Raw genomic sequence first — 13,670 nt, 5'->3', positions numbered from 1 at the left:
ACAAGCCTTGGATGACATTGTCATTTTTATTGCTTGATACAATTTTGTTTTGAGACAGAGTCTCATTCGGTAGTCCAAGCTAGCCTTAAACTCTCCACCCTTCTGTCTCTGTATCATAAGTGTTAGTATCATGGGTGTGGATTACAGGTGTGCATTACCATACCTGCTCCCCCTTTATCAAAAGGCATAAGAAAAAAAAAAAGAACTCATGAGTACTTATGGCAATTGTATAATGTTCAGGATTTTTTTGTTTTGTTTTGTTTTTGTTTTGTTTTTCGAGACAGGGTTTCTCTGTGTAGCTTTGGAGTCTATCCTGGCACTCGCTATGGAGACCAGGCTGGCCTCGAACTCACAGAGATCCGCCTGTCTCTGCCTCCCGAGTGCCCAGCATGTTCAGAATTCTTTATACTTAGACAGATGCCATATTTAAGCAACTTAGTATCAAGCACCATAGATTGGTATGTAACTTATTTTAGGATGGTAAAAGGAGACAGGTCTTCACAAATATATGTTGATATACTAAACAAACATGTTTTCTGGTATTGTAATTGAATGTCCCAGGCTACATACACAAGTTTATTTTCAGAATAACTGATAAAGAGAATGCACTGCATTATCTAGCAGAGAGAACAGTAAAAGAGAACGTCATGATGATAAAGAATTTTCATTAATTGCCATCAACTGTATTTTTATTTTACAGATTTGGCCTTTCAGTGATTTTGGATTTCTTCGTGACAGCCCAAACGGCCACAGATTTTCTGATGATTAGCAAGCATTTATCTTTTTGACTTGATTATTGTCTTCTATTCATATGAATTTATTACTGCGGTTGAAACCATGAACTTACCAATAAACTATTTGCTACTCAGTTTTGTTTCTATTTAAATGTAAGTGTAAACATCACATTCTGCAATATACATTAATTAAAAGTATTTGGATAACAATACCAAACATGATTTCCTTCTAAATTTTATTATATAAAAATATCTTGGAGGAGAAATCTCGATGACTATGTCACATTTGAATTTTGGTGGTGCCTGTATAATGAATGCAGTCTGTTCTCAAGTGTGCCTCAGATGTTAGCTGTCTGTCCTTACAAAAGGCTGGAACTAAGCATTTCTAGTCTATGCTCTTCTGACAATACCAACAGTTAGACACAAATCAGAGGTGCTCCATAGGGCCCCTGGGTGTTTGTAAAATGAATTCTGACCTACAATGTAAACAAAATGTTACATACAAAGAGGTCACGTAGGGTATGATTTGTACCGTCTTTTGTAGTCAGTAATCATTCATTATATGAGCACCTTCACTACACTATAATAAAAGGAATGGCTTCTTAGTCTTAAATGGAGGCAATTAAATGAAAAGTAAAATCTGAATTTCAAGTTACATCTGAAGTTAAGCTGCTAACAAGCTTCAGACATCCAAGGTCAGGACTAGAGTCACATTTCCTACAAGCTCTTGAGCAGCTTGGAAATAAATCTGTAGCCATCCATATCCAGCCTTGTTTAGGACACAACCAGGTTCACACTTTGCTCACAAAAAATCCTAATCTTATTTAAATGCCTGCAAATTTGAAACAGGTATACAATAGGCATATAACTTCAGTAACTAAAAAAGTCATCTTTTACATCAACAATTTCATAATTAGGGACAGCATGATGGTTCATCAGGTAAAGGCACTTACACAAGACTGAGGACCCAAATTTGACCCCTGGGACCCACAAGGGGGAAGAAAGAAAAATCATCTCCTCATAGTCTCAGTTATTGTCCTATGCCCCACCACACTAAAGATTAAAACAAAACTCTTGGTAACTATAAAGAATAAACTATAAACTATATAAAAATAAGAAATACTTGTGCCGAGCTGGGCATCAGTGGCACACGCCTTTAATCCTAGCACTAGAGAGGCAGAGGCAGGTGGATCTCTATGAGCTCAAAGCCAGCCTGGTCTACAGAGCGAGTGCCAGGATAGGCTCCATAACTATACAGAGAAACCCTGAAAAAAAAAAAAGAAAAAAGAAAAAGAAAGAAAGAAAAGAACTACTTGTACCAAGGAGAAAACAAAAGTTGTTAGATGAAAATCCAGAAATAACAATCCAAGTCCTTTTCATGATATCCTGAATTTGTTAATCTGAAGTGGTGTTTGCTTGAAGATCTTATATTATGTCTGCAAATTATACAGCTAGTAAGGAAGTGTCTTGTCTCCTTGAAACCGAGTGGCCTCTGGACCATGCTGACTGTAGTTAAAAGATCCCAGGAATGCACAGTTCATCACTGATGAAGGAGTTCTACAATCAGGGAGCACGTATCACAGGAAACCAGGTTCACTTCTTCTACTTCATCCTTGGAGACAGTGTATTTTCCACCACATCGGCAGGTCAGAGAGAAAGACTCATCATCTGCAAAGAAAACAAAAATAATGCCTCTAATGTTTATAGTCACCTACTTTGAAAACCATTCAAAATATATAACATGTTCCAGAGAAACTGTAAAATGAAGCAAAGAAGTCAGGCACAGACAAAAGGAGAGCTGGAAAGATCCTCTGGCATTAAGAGCAGCGTTTCTAAACTTAACTACTGAACAGTCTATTGGTAGTGGTGATGGACTGGTTCACTGACTATATTCAATATTCACAGATAAGGTAGAGCAAAGGATGCTTAGAGTAATCTTTGAAATTTGAAATTTTTAGTTTAAGAATCCTGCAAATTTTATAGTCTTCTCAGCAAGGCACTCAAGATGTTAGTAGGGGATTAAAAAAGAGCATGGTATTTGCTGAAGTCTCTCCTAGAGAAGGTGACTATCTCAGTTGTTCATCTCAAGCTGTCTATGCCATTCTATAATCATGTGACTCAAATACAATACAATGCTTTTATGCTTTTGTTTTTTTCCTATGAGTTATGTATCTGCTGCTTTGTATTTAAAATGTTAAGTACTATAGGAAAATCACATGCAAAAAATACAACTGATGATGAGATTTTTAAATTTTACTTTGTACTATTAAAATGCATTACCTTTACACGTGTGTGTGTGTGTGTGTGTGTGTGTGTGTGTGTGTGTGTGTGTACACTCACGTACATACAGCATGGCATGAGTGTGGAGGTGAGAGAACACCTTTCTACCATGTGGTTCTGGGAATCCAACTCAGGTTGTCAGCTTAACCACAAGCGCCTTTATTCATTGAGCCATTTTGTCAGCTCCTTAAATTTTATTCGTAAAGTCAGAGTTAGGCTATGTAGCATAGGATGATGGCCTTGAACTCTAGTGATCCTGACAGCCTCTGGGTGCCATGATTCTGGGCATGTACCCACACACCTGCTAGTAACAGTGGAGATGGAAAGTTTAGATGCTACTGTCCTTTGAATAAAAACCTCTGATCCCACTGCTGTTCTAATTTACTGTCTCTGGTAAGTATCAGTCATCAGAACTCAACAGGTCATAATCTTTTTTACTGCACTGATACCTTACAGAGACAAGTGGTGTCTAGTGGGCACAGGACCCTGCAACTGACTTTCACTACAGTTAGAACTCACTCTGTGCAGAAGGAGGGAGGGAGAGGCTGAAATGCTGCTTTGTACTTGCTCTGGATAAAAATGCAGTCTTGGAAAAATGGGAAATTAAGCCTTTATGTGCTGCCTTCTCAAAAAGGAAAACATAAATCTGTTCTTGTTTTTTTATTTATCACAATGTGGGTTTTCTCCATAAACAAAAAACAATTTCATTTCGAATTTAGAAAAAAATCAGCCATTCATGTTGGTGCATGCCTTTAATCACAGCACTCAGGAGACAAAGGCAGCTTGGATCTCTGATTTCAAGGACAGCTTGGTCTACAGAGTTTGTTCCAGGACAGCCAAAGTTGAAACCCTGTCTCAGAAAAAACAAAAAACCCCTCCTGTATAAGCCATTCCGTACAGAAGGATACTCTCTCAGGCTATATGCATGGGGGAGGGCCTAGCTCCTGCCCCAAATGATGTGACAGACTTCAGTGATTCCCCTATGAGAGGTCTCACCCTCTATGAGGAGTGGATAGTGAAAGAAGGAAGCAAGAGCAGGAAGGAAGGAAAAAGAAAAGGCTTGACATATGGATCCAAAAATTACATGGTAGGAGAACCAATACATGTAGTTTATTTTCTGACCTCTACACACATACCATGGCACATGCACACACACAATAACAACAACAGTAATAATAATAATGAAAAATTTTTTAAAGAAAACTAATTTTCAAGTTATATTATGAGCCTGAGCCCTGCTGCCATGTGGGCACTTTCCGCCAGGCTGCCCAAGTTCTGCCCGCTGCCACGTTAAGACCCCAAACAACACACAGAAATTTTTACTAGTTTAAATGCTGCTTGGCCAAAGAATAGGAATTCTTATATGCTAGCTCAGTCTTAATTATCAACCATAAGGACTTATTGGATGCCAGCTGCTGGCATCTTCTCTTCCCAGGATCACCTGGCAGCTCCAGAGCAGAGAGCAGGAGGAAGAGAAAAAGGGACGACTTCCTTCTTGCCCTTGCTTTTATATGAGTCTGCCTTCTATGTCACTTTCCGCCTGTATCACGAGATTTCCTTTTACTACATTTTCCAGAATCCGCCTTGACTCCTAGTCCCTCCTAACTTGATTCTTCATTGGCTAACATTACTTTATTCAACAACCAATAAGGAGATAAACATACACAGAAGGACCTCCCCCATCATCTCTCTTTTGTCTAAATAAAAAGGGTAATTTATCTTTTATAATAACTGAAGAAAACTATAACCAAACTGTAACCATAAGTCTTTACTCCAAAGCCACCATGTGGGTGCTTTCTGCCAGGCTGCCCGAGTTCTGCCTGCCGCCACGTTAAGGTCCCAAGTAACACACAGAGACTTATATCAGGTACAATGCTGCTGGCCAATCCCTAGGATTCTTACTTGCTAGCTCAGTCTTAATTATGACCCATAATCATAAGACTTGTCTTATGGAGGGCGCCTTCCACTGGTGTCCTCTTCCCAGGTCACATGGCAACTGCAGAGCAGAGAGCAGGAGGAAGAGAGAAAGGAATGACTTCCTTCTTGCCCTTGCTTATATGAGTCTCCCTGCTATGTCACTTCCTGCCTGGATCACCACTTCTTTACTACATTTCCCAGAATCCTTCTTGATTCCTAGTCCTACCTAACTTGCTCCCTTATTGGCCAAACAGTACTTTATTTATCATCCAATAAGACAAACACATACACAGAAGCACTTCCTCCATCAGACCTCTAGGAAGATCATTTTAAGAGAGGCTTGGATATAGCCAACAGGAACTTATTTTGTCACCACAAAGAATATTATCATTTTCTAATCTTTTCTTTAACCTTATTACACAGATAACAATGCAAAAATCAAAACAGTAAAAAAATGAAAACACATATATTTTAATTGGAATAGAAAATAATGAGAAATGAGTCATATGCTATCTCAATAAGCAAAGTTGATAAAAGCAGGCCAAACAAAAACATATGTGGAAAGGTAAAACTGTTATTTAAGACTTACAAACATCCTGATTATTTCCTACATATATTTTTAAAAATCCTTATATTTCTCTGCAGTATGGATACGACAAAATAAAATCAAATCCAACCTTTGTTCCAGGACATTTCTTCAAGGTACACCTGTGCATCTACTGGCCCCATACTTCTTAGTTCAGCTTCTAGGGAATACAAAATGAGACAATTTAATAATGAGGAATGCTGGTAATGCATCTCCTCCAGTATGGCCATGCAAACTCAAATTATGAACTGCTTTCGAACTAGTTTAATGCTTTTGACATCAGCAGAGGCAGAGAGATTTCAGCCCATGGCCACCAAGGTATAGAACAGAGTCCATATAAAGAACAGCAGCAAGCCAGAAGAACAGCCCTCATAAGGAACAGAACCTTGACCTTGAACTTCTCAGCTTCCAGAATCCATGAGAAACAAGTTCTGCTCAGCTACTCAGTCTACAGTGTTTTGTTATGGCAGCTCAAGCAGACTAACTGGGTATTTTTCAAATCAAATGGGATAAGGCCAGAGGGGCTGTAAAGAGCAGAGCTCTACAAAAACACAGGGGACTGTTGGTCATCTGATTGCAGAAGAATAATAGGAAACTAAATGGTGGGGTCTTTATTACTTTGGTAATCCCACAGCACAAGATTCTGTCCATCTTTTGCTATTTCCTGAGCCAAAGATTTCCTCTACATATAGAGGGTCTAAGCCATGAATCCAACTAAATATAGTAAGAGTATGGTAGTAGAAGCATGAAGTCTCACTTAAAACATGCAGACTTTGAGCAGAGAAAGCAACCATAGATGGATTCAGCCTGACCTATCTTGAATACCCAGAATAGAATGTGTTAAAAGGACAAACATTTATAATACCCATGATGCCATTTTATTTAAAAAATAATAAATGAGAAATATCTTCAAATGTAACTGCCAAGCAAGTCAGCTTCCCATGGTCCTGCTATTCTACTGGGAAGCAGCTGCTATTCTCTTTCAGGTACTATTTTGTGTGCCCGTCTATCAGTCTATCACTGCACCCACATTTCCTTATTTTCTCTTCCTCTGTATCCTCATGCACAGGCCTTTAAAGTAGTACCTATTCTTGGTTAAAGATTAGCATAGCCCATCTCATGGGGAAAAGGAAAAGAACACAAAAAGTGGTTAATTATTTGCCAAAGATCAGAGTTGAAAGGAATAAATTGGAGTTCTGTGGCTATGGAAACATGATTACTTGTACACAATACTGTGTGCACAAAAATCTGTGAGTAGTTTTAAAAATTAGTATGTGATATTAACAAGTATAGAAAACTTTCCTACACTGTTGAGGGGCAAGTCTCGGGGGCTTTCTATTAAATTGGTGTGCTTATGGAGAGAAATCTATCAAGTGACACACAGATTTCTGCACCTCTCTACATGCACACATCTTACACTTCAACAAAAAGTTTAAACGGCAGTATATATGAGATTCTAGTGGTCCCATTTTTAAAACTAGAAATGACAAGTTTTTTTGTTTTTGTTTTTGTTTTTTTTTAAAGAAAAGTCTTTGTCCCTTGAAAAGACAATAATCTTAACAACATCTGAAAAGGCTTGAGTGATTAACTCAGGGGAAAATTGGATCCCTGGAGAACTGTATAATGAGCAGACCTAGTACAGGAAAAGTAAAAGGTGAATCTAAATGTGGCAGTGGGGGGTGACCAGCATCCTTTGTTAAGAGGCAGGTGTCCAAGGACAGGACAACAGCAAATTCCACCCAACCACCCCAACCCCCCACTACAATTATAAGGAAGGGGTACAAACAAATCAGTGTGTGTTTCTTTCTTTCTTTTTAAACAATGTTCTCTGCTTGTCCACCATTGTGGTTATAATTAAAAATTCTGAACTCTTCCCTATGTACTAAAGCCACTTACAGGAGCCCTAAAAGCAAAGCAGCTTTGATAATTCTGTAGTAATCAGGCATGGCACCTTCAAAACAGATACGCTTGTTTTCTTTTGTAGACACACACACACACACACACACACACACACACACACACACACACACACACACACACACACACACACACATTTTGTTGGTTGCAATTACATAGTTTAGTAGGCAGATCTAGAAATGCAAATTCCACCTCAAAGTTCTCCTGTGGAAACACTGACACTACTAAAATTGAGAAAAGAAAATGACTTTAAGGGATTTTAAAGTTGAATCTTTTTTTTTTTCCTACATAATAGCAATAACTATTTGGAAAAAACAAACAAAACAAAACAACAACAAAAACAGAGGAAACAAAACGTAAAAAGAACAAAGCAACCCACAGCCATTTGTAAAGAACACACTGCTGGCTTTTGCTGTGCTCACTCTATCTCCAGTGCAGTGACTATACAATTTGATTCTTTATTAGGAAACGGGTTCAACTCTTTTGAATATCAAGGAATATTAAAGTCTGTTCAGACTCTGTGTCATACTGACAAGCTTAGCCAAATGAGACAAGAGCAACCCCCCACCTTCCAATTTTACTTTTATGTATCAAAAGCAGGGAATTATAGTTAGAGTGAGGTTCCTGAGGAAAATAATGATAAAATCAAATAATTTATGTGGTTACTTAAAAAAGAATCTTTCAATCTTTAGAAGTATGGGCCCTTCTGACCTTGCATTCTATTGGGTTTGTCTGACAACAAGAGGTGAAAGAATTCTGTGGCTCCATTGTCTCAACAGTGGGATCTAAGACAACACTGGCAGGGCTCGTCAGAGAGGTTTATGAGCCTGCAATTCAAAGAGATTAAAAGGAAAATCTACAGCGATTCTTTCACACTGACGAATAACATTAAATAACTATTAGCAGCTTGGTTCAGTCAAGCTCACCAGAGCTCTCGCTGAGTCATTCACAGCCTTCTAAAGAGGAAAAGTTTCTTCAGCCCCATTTGGGAATCAATAAATATTTCTTACTTTTTGTAAGACAATGGAATTCCAGTCTTTAAAACCTTCTTCCTAATGATAGTCAAATTTCCAAAGCAACCCTTTAATATCCAAATAATTACATTTCTAATCCCATGAAAGTTTCTAAATAAACCGACAGCATGAAAATATAAAAAAAATTTAAAAAAAGAAGAAAGACCATTAAGTAAAAATTTAAAGCAGCAGCAACCGGAAACTCTAGGGAGAGGGACTCAACTGTTCAGTATGGCTGAGGTGCTTAAAAGCTTCACTCAACTGAATAATGGCCAAGAGATCAAGTGCATCTGCAGGCCTGTCTGTCCCATTCACATGTGGCAAAGTCATTTATTCAAAGGGCCATCACACCCCCAAATGCTCTCTCTCATGAAGCAGTTAGTCTACCACTTTTATTGTTATGCAACGTCAAAGGCATAAAATATCTGTTCCAGTTTTAAGGCTTGTGTATGTATATAACTGAGAGCCAAACACTAGTGTTTCCCTCTAGTTCTAGCTCAGACTTTTCTATCTTTAGACAAGTAGTTTAATTTTAAGAATCATCTCATTTTAAAAATGATTTCACTATTACTGTTCTTGGTAAAGTCTCTGATATGGGGCTGAGAAATGGGCAACATTTAACTTGCAAATTGTTTACTAAGTTTTAAAACCTATAATCTTTTCCCAGATAAAATTAAATTCACAATTACAATGTTTTTCACCTTGAAGAAAAGAAATGAACTGTGGAGTTTTTACAAATGAGAGGAAAGGTGACAAATGGACCTGGGCTGGGGTGTACACCGTGACCCCAGCACTTTGAAAGCTGAGTCAGAAGACAAGGAGCTCAAGGGCACCCCAGGCTACAAAGAGAGGCCCTATGGGAAGTCAGGGAGGGAGGGGGAAAAAGGATAAGGTAGGTACCAAATGTAACACAAAGCTCAATTCTATCTGCTTTACTATAGAAAGGAACAGCAACAGATACAGGTGCAGCCTCTTATTCAGACCATCAAAACCCTGCATCTCTGACTATTTAGATCAAAAGATAGTAGACTATACACTAGTTGTACAAAACTTGGCAGCCTGATACTCTAAAACTCAGAGAAAATGTTTTGGAATCCCTCGTTATCAATAGCTATGTGACCTTGGTGAAATCAGCAAGCTTCAAGAGGCTTCTGGAAACAGATAATGCTATCGCCTTCACAAGGGTTTTAAAACAATATTTAAAAGGCAATTACCACAGGTCCAGTGCACAAAAATAGTAACTATTTTAACTGTTATTATCTTATATTTTTACCACTGAACTGTGTATTACAACATAAGAAAATGACCAAAACCCAGTCCACTGTTAGTGATGAAGCTTCAAGTTCCAATGTAGGAAGGCAGCAACTCCTGACTTTGTCTGGTTTCATAACAGTTGTCAGTCCCATTAAAAACTGATGTATTATTATCAAAACATACACACACACACACACATTATATATATATATATATATATATACACACACACATATATGTCTATATATGTGTTATATAGGGATGGGAAAAGTGACAGGGACAAACCAAGGAATTTCTACCCCATTTAAATTTTAGATAAACACTGTCCTGGGGGGAATTATAAAAGTATTTAAATGCAGACAAAAAAAAGGCTGTTATCAGCTTACATGTCAAGGACTGTGGGAGAAGACAGCAGCACAGAATGGAAAGGCACAGGGGCTGTGGAAGTGAAGGGGCCATGAGCTACCGTGTGAGGAAGGACTACTGGAACGTTGAGGATGAAATGAATATACAGGAAAAAGGAACACTACACAAAGAAGAAATGCCACCTGAGCCTCCTGATTCAGTGGTTATGAGCAGAGCAAAGGAGATGTAACCAGAGCAAGGCCAGCTCAAGTCTGAGGAAGGGTCTAAACAGTGAGAAAGACAACTAACTAGTCTTGATTTTAAAGCTACCAACTTCAACTGAAGTAATCAAATGGAACTTGGGAGAGTGGTTAAAGTTGAAAGTAAGTACTCCTAAAAAAATCCCTCCACATCAGTCCTGTTAAATCAGACTCTCCAATGGCATTCACTCACACCTGTACAACTGTATTTTTAACAACAGACTTTTAATTATTTGTAACTAATTTTTATTCAAAATTAATAATAATATTAAAATACTTTACATAGTAAAGACTGTTATTTGCATTCACATGAAAGTAAAATACTGAGTGATAAATAGAATAAGGTAGGGACCCTCCTGAAAGTTTGTCTATGCTCTCCTATCCCAGTCTCAACTGTCTAGATGGATTTTCTGCATCATTTCACATACCTATTTTTCCCAGAAACAGTCAGCAAAAAAAAAAAAAAAAAAAAAAAAAAAAAAAAAAAAAAAAACAAACCTCTCAATGTTTATCTACAGGTTTTTACCTGAAGCAAATTTTTACAGTCAATTTTGAAATTCCTAAAATCAAACTTAACCCCTAATCTGACTAATTTACATATTTTGTTAAGGGTCAGCTTTAGGACATAATTTACACAATTGTCTACTGGCCTCAAGTTATTAGCACTGGTAGCCCAAATTTATATTATTTACATTTAAAAGAACATTCCTCCCTTTGTTATAATACACCTTAAACATAAAGGTCCTTTTCAGAAAGAATTCCCATTTTTACACTTAAGATTTAGTGACCTAATACATGAATATTTTTGGAGTTTAAAGATTCATTTCTCATTGGTACAAGATTTATTTCCTTATCTTCCATTTTCAAATATTTATCCTAATAAAGAAATGAAGTGAAATGTATAATAAAGCATCAGGAATGACTTGCTGTATCTAGCATAGAGCAGCATGTTAGCTATATGTTCTGCCAAACCCTTCTCAGCCAGGCTCTCTGTGACATCTACGTACTTGTTCACTTGGTAGAATGAAGGTATATTACTGCCAAAACAGTCACCCAAACTAACAGAGAACAAGATGTACTTTAGTATAGGTATCAACAGGGATTCCAAACATAATTCACTTATTTTTTAAGCATTACTTCACCTGATTGACAGCATTTGTAACTTTGTTCCTCTTCAGACAACAGAGAAATGACTCATGGGTGTGCCATTGTGAGCCACCGAGGCACTGAGATACGTGCAATACTTCTGTTGTTTATTCATTTTAATGTGTTCAATATATGAGGACCCCCAACCCCCACAGAAGATTTATAAAGACATCAAAATCTTTTCGATAGCCTTGTTGATGTGAACATTTGACACATGTTGAATGAGTTCTCCAAATATGCCTCTGGTTGAATAAGCATGATCTTTGATAACTACGTGCTTTTGAGGGGATGCTGCAAGCTGCTTTAGAGACATCTTTACCAACAATGTGGGAAATATGCCAACTGGAACTAATAGGTTAATTTGACTAGTCAATGTCACTTTCAAAAACTATGATCTCTAGGAACCCAATATTACTCATCTTCTTAGACTTACTTTCCTTTGCCTGACCAGATTTGCCCTAAAATGCCAAGAATACAGACATGGGGGGGGGGGGGCGGGGAAACTGTGTTTTACTTAAGGCTATCTGCCCTCCTATCACATCTTTTTCATTAGAAATAACCCATTCAGTTGTTTCTTTTGAGAAGTAAAGAAATACGGATACCAAGGGTCCTTTAACTTAGCTTCTGGATACATCTATGGCTGTGGCAATACTGATACGATTCTTCTTTTTTTGGGGGGGAGGGGTTCGAGACAGGGTTTCTCTGTGGCTTTCTCTGTGGAGGCTGTCCTGGAATTAGTTCTTGTAGACCAGACTTCAAATTCACAGCACTGCCTCCCGAGTGCTGGGACTAAAGGCGTATGCCACCACATAAAATAGAGTATCACTCTGAGCTAGGAGATATGGAAAAGCATTGAGTATCAGCCAATGAAGCAAGAACAGCTGAGTATGCTGCAAGTCAATAGCAGGTAGGCAATAAATATACTTAACACTGCAAAAAAAAAAATGTTTTACAGTAACTGTCACCACATGCAAAGAGTTCTGTATTAACAAAGCTATTTCCATGGCCCCAGGGGTGACCCAGAAAAACTGAGTGCTCTGACCTGGTTTTAACAATTCTCCCTCTTACTATCCTATACTGATCAAATTAGTATCTCAAAGATTTTCCTTATATCAAATCTAAATCCTGTTAGAGATTTTAGTTCGAATTTCATTTGTTTTTGAAAAGCTACGTATTGATGAATAAAAAGAAGTTAATATCAGGATTCAAACCAGGTTTATCATGAGAGTTTTGAAAAGCAGTTCTGGAATAAAAGGTTTAAATATAGCAAGTCACACTTAGATACGAGCTCTCAACAGCAGTGGCCACTTAAAACTGGAACACAGCATTCAAGTTCAGAACTTCTGATGAAGAGCATACTTTATGTTATATATGAGGTACTCAAATGTCATTAAAAGCTGTATATCTACTGTCCTAAAACAGCTAAATTGAATAATCACCTACTTGAAGAAAAGGCAAGGTAAACTGACATGTAAATTCGGGGCTATTTATCTGGATAATATATATTTTTAAACTTTATTGTGATCTCATCAACCTATAAAAGTCCCCTATCATACTATAGGCTACAGATGCTAAGTTATTAAAAGCTTAAACTTACACATTCAAAGCTCAAAAGAAATGTATAAATTCTAGGAACTTCTTGGGCTCTATTAACCATTTGCACTTATGTCTTTTAAACTGCCTTTCATGCAATTCTGCACTCACTTTAAACCAGTTCCTAGTTCTTTCCTTTTGGGGGTTTACCCTACTGTATGTCACAGAAAAAGACAGTACTTCATCATTTTTGCTCTCCTCTTACACTTTGGAAAGTATACCTCTAGACAGTTTCACTTATATAATCTTTATAGTATACAGGCTACATGTGGCAAAAATGCAGACACTAAACATACATGTCCTACACAATCTGTTTTATTTTATACACATGAAATTTTGCCTACATAGATGTTTGTGCATCTGGTACCCACAGACACCAGAAGAGGGCATCAGATCCCCTGGGACTGGAGTTACAGATGGTTATGAGCTGCTACAGGTGCTAGAAATTAAACCCAGGTCCTCTAGAAGAGCAGGCAGTGCTCTTAACTTCTCAGTCATCTTTCCAGTCCCTGTCTGACACTCCTCAGGGTTCAGATTTTTCCCAATTCTTCTTAAGCAAGCTGGTGTCCCACATAAGTAAACACTGTTGAAAACATGAAGACACATGATCAGAGAACTCTCTGAC

At 37.8% G+C, this 13,670-nt stretch overlaps 2 protein-coding genes across 6 annotated transcripts in view; one reads left to right on the top strand and one right to left on the bottom strand.

The window, feature by feature from the left end:
• Immp1l (inner mitochondrial membrane peptidase subunit 1) overlaps positions 1-946 on the top strand; it is a 44,188-nt gene extending 43,242 nt beyond the window's left edge. For all 4 annotated transcript variants that reach the window (XM_027422321.2, XM_027422320.2, XM_027422324.2 and 1 more), the window contains one exon: positions 701-946. In XM_027422321.2, the coding sequence (XP_027278122.1) occupies positions 701-769 (69 nt within the window). In that variant the 3' untranslated portion in view covers positions 770-946. The remainder of the gene's footprint in view (positions 1-700) is intronic.
• Positions 947-2,008: 1,062 nt separating this feature from the next.
• The window catches only part of Dnajc24 (DnaJ heat shock protein family (Hsp40) member C24), a 47,634-nt gene continuing 35,972 nt past the window's right edge, over positions 2,009-13,670 (bottom strand). For both annotated transcript variants that reach the window (XM_027422312.2, XM_027422313.2), the window contains exons 4-5: positions 5,609-5,677; positions 2,009-2,402 (exon numbers count right to left, since the gene is read on the bottom strand). In XM_027422312.2, coding sequence (XP_027278113.1) covers positions 2,275-2,402; positions 5,609-5,677 — 197 coding nt within the window. In that variant the 3' untranslated portion in view covers positions 2,009-2,274. The remainder of the gene's footprint in view (positions 2,403-5,608; positions 5,678-13,670) is intronic.

The sequence above is a fragment of the Cricetulus griseus genome, chromosome 6 (assembly GCF_003668045.3).
Source record: "Cricetulus griseus strain 17A/GY chromosome 6, alternate assembly CriGri-PICRH-1.0, whole genome shotgun sequence".
Lineage (NCBI taxonomy): Eukaryota > Metazoa > Chordata > Mammalia > Rodentia > Cricetidae > Cricetulus > Cricetulus griseus.
Note: the sequence above shows the minus strand (reverse complement) of the source record. Positions and strands in the feature narration are given on the sequence as shown.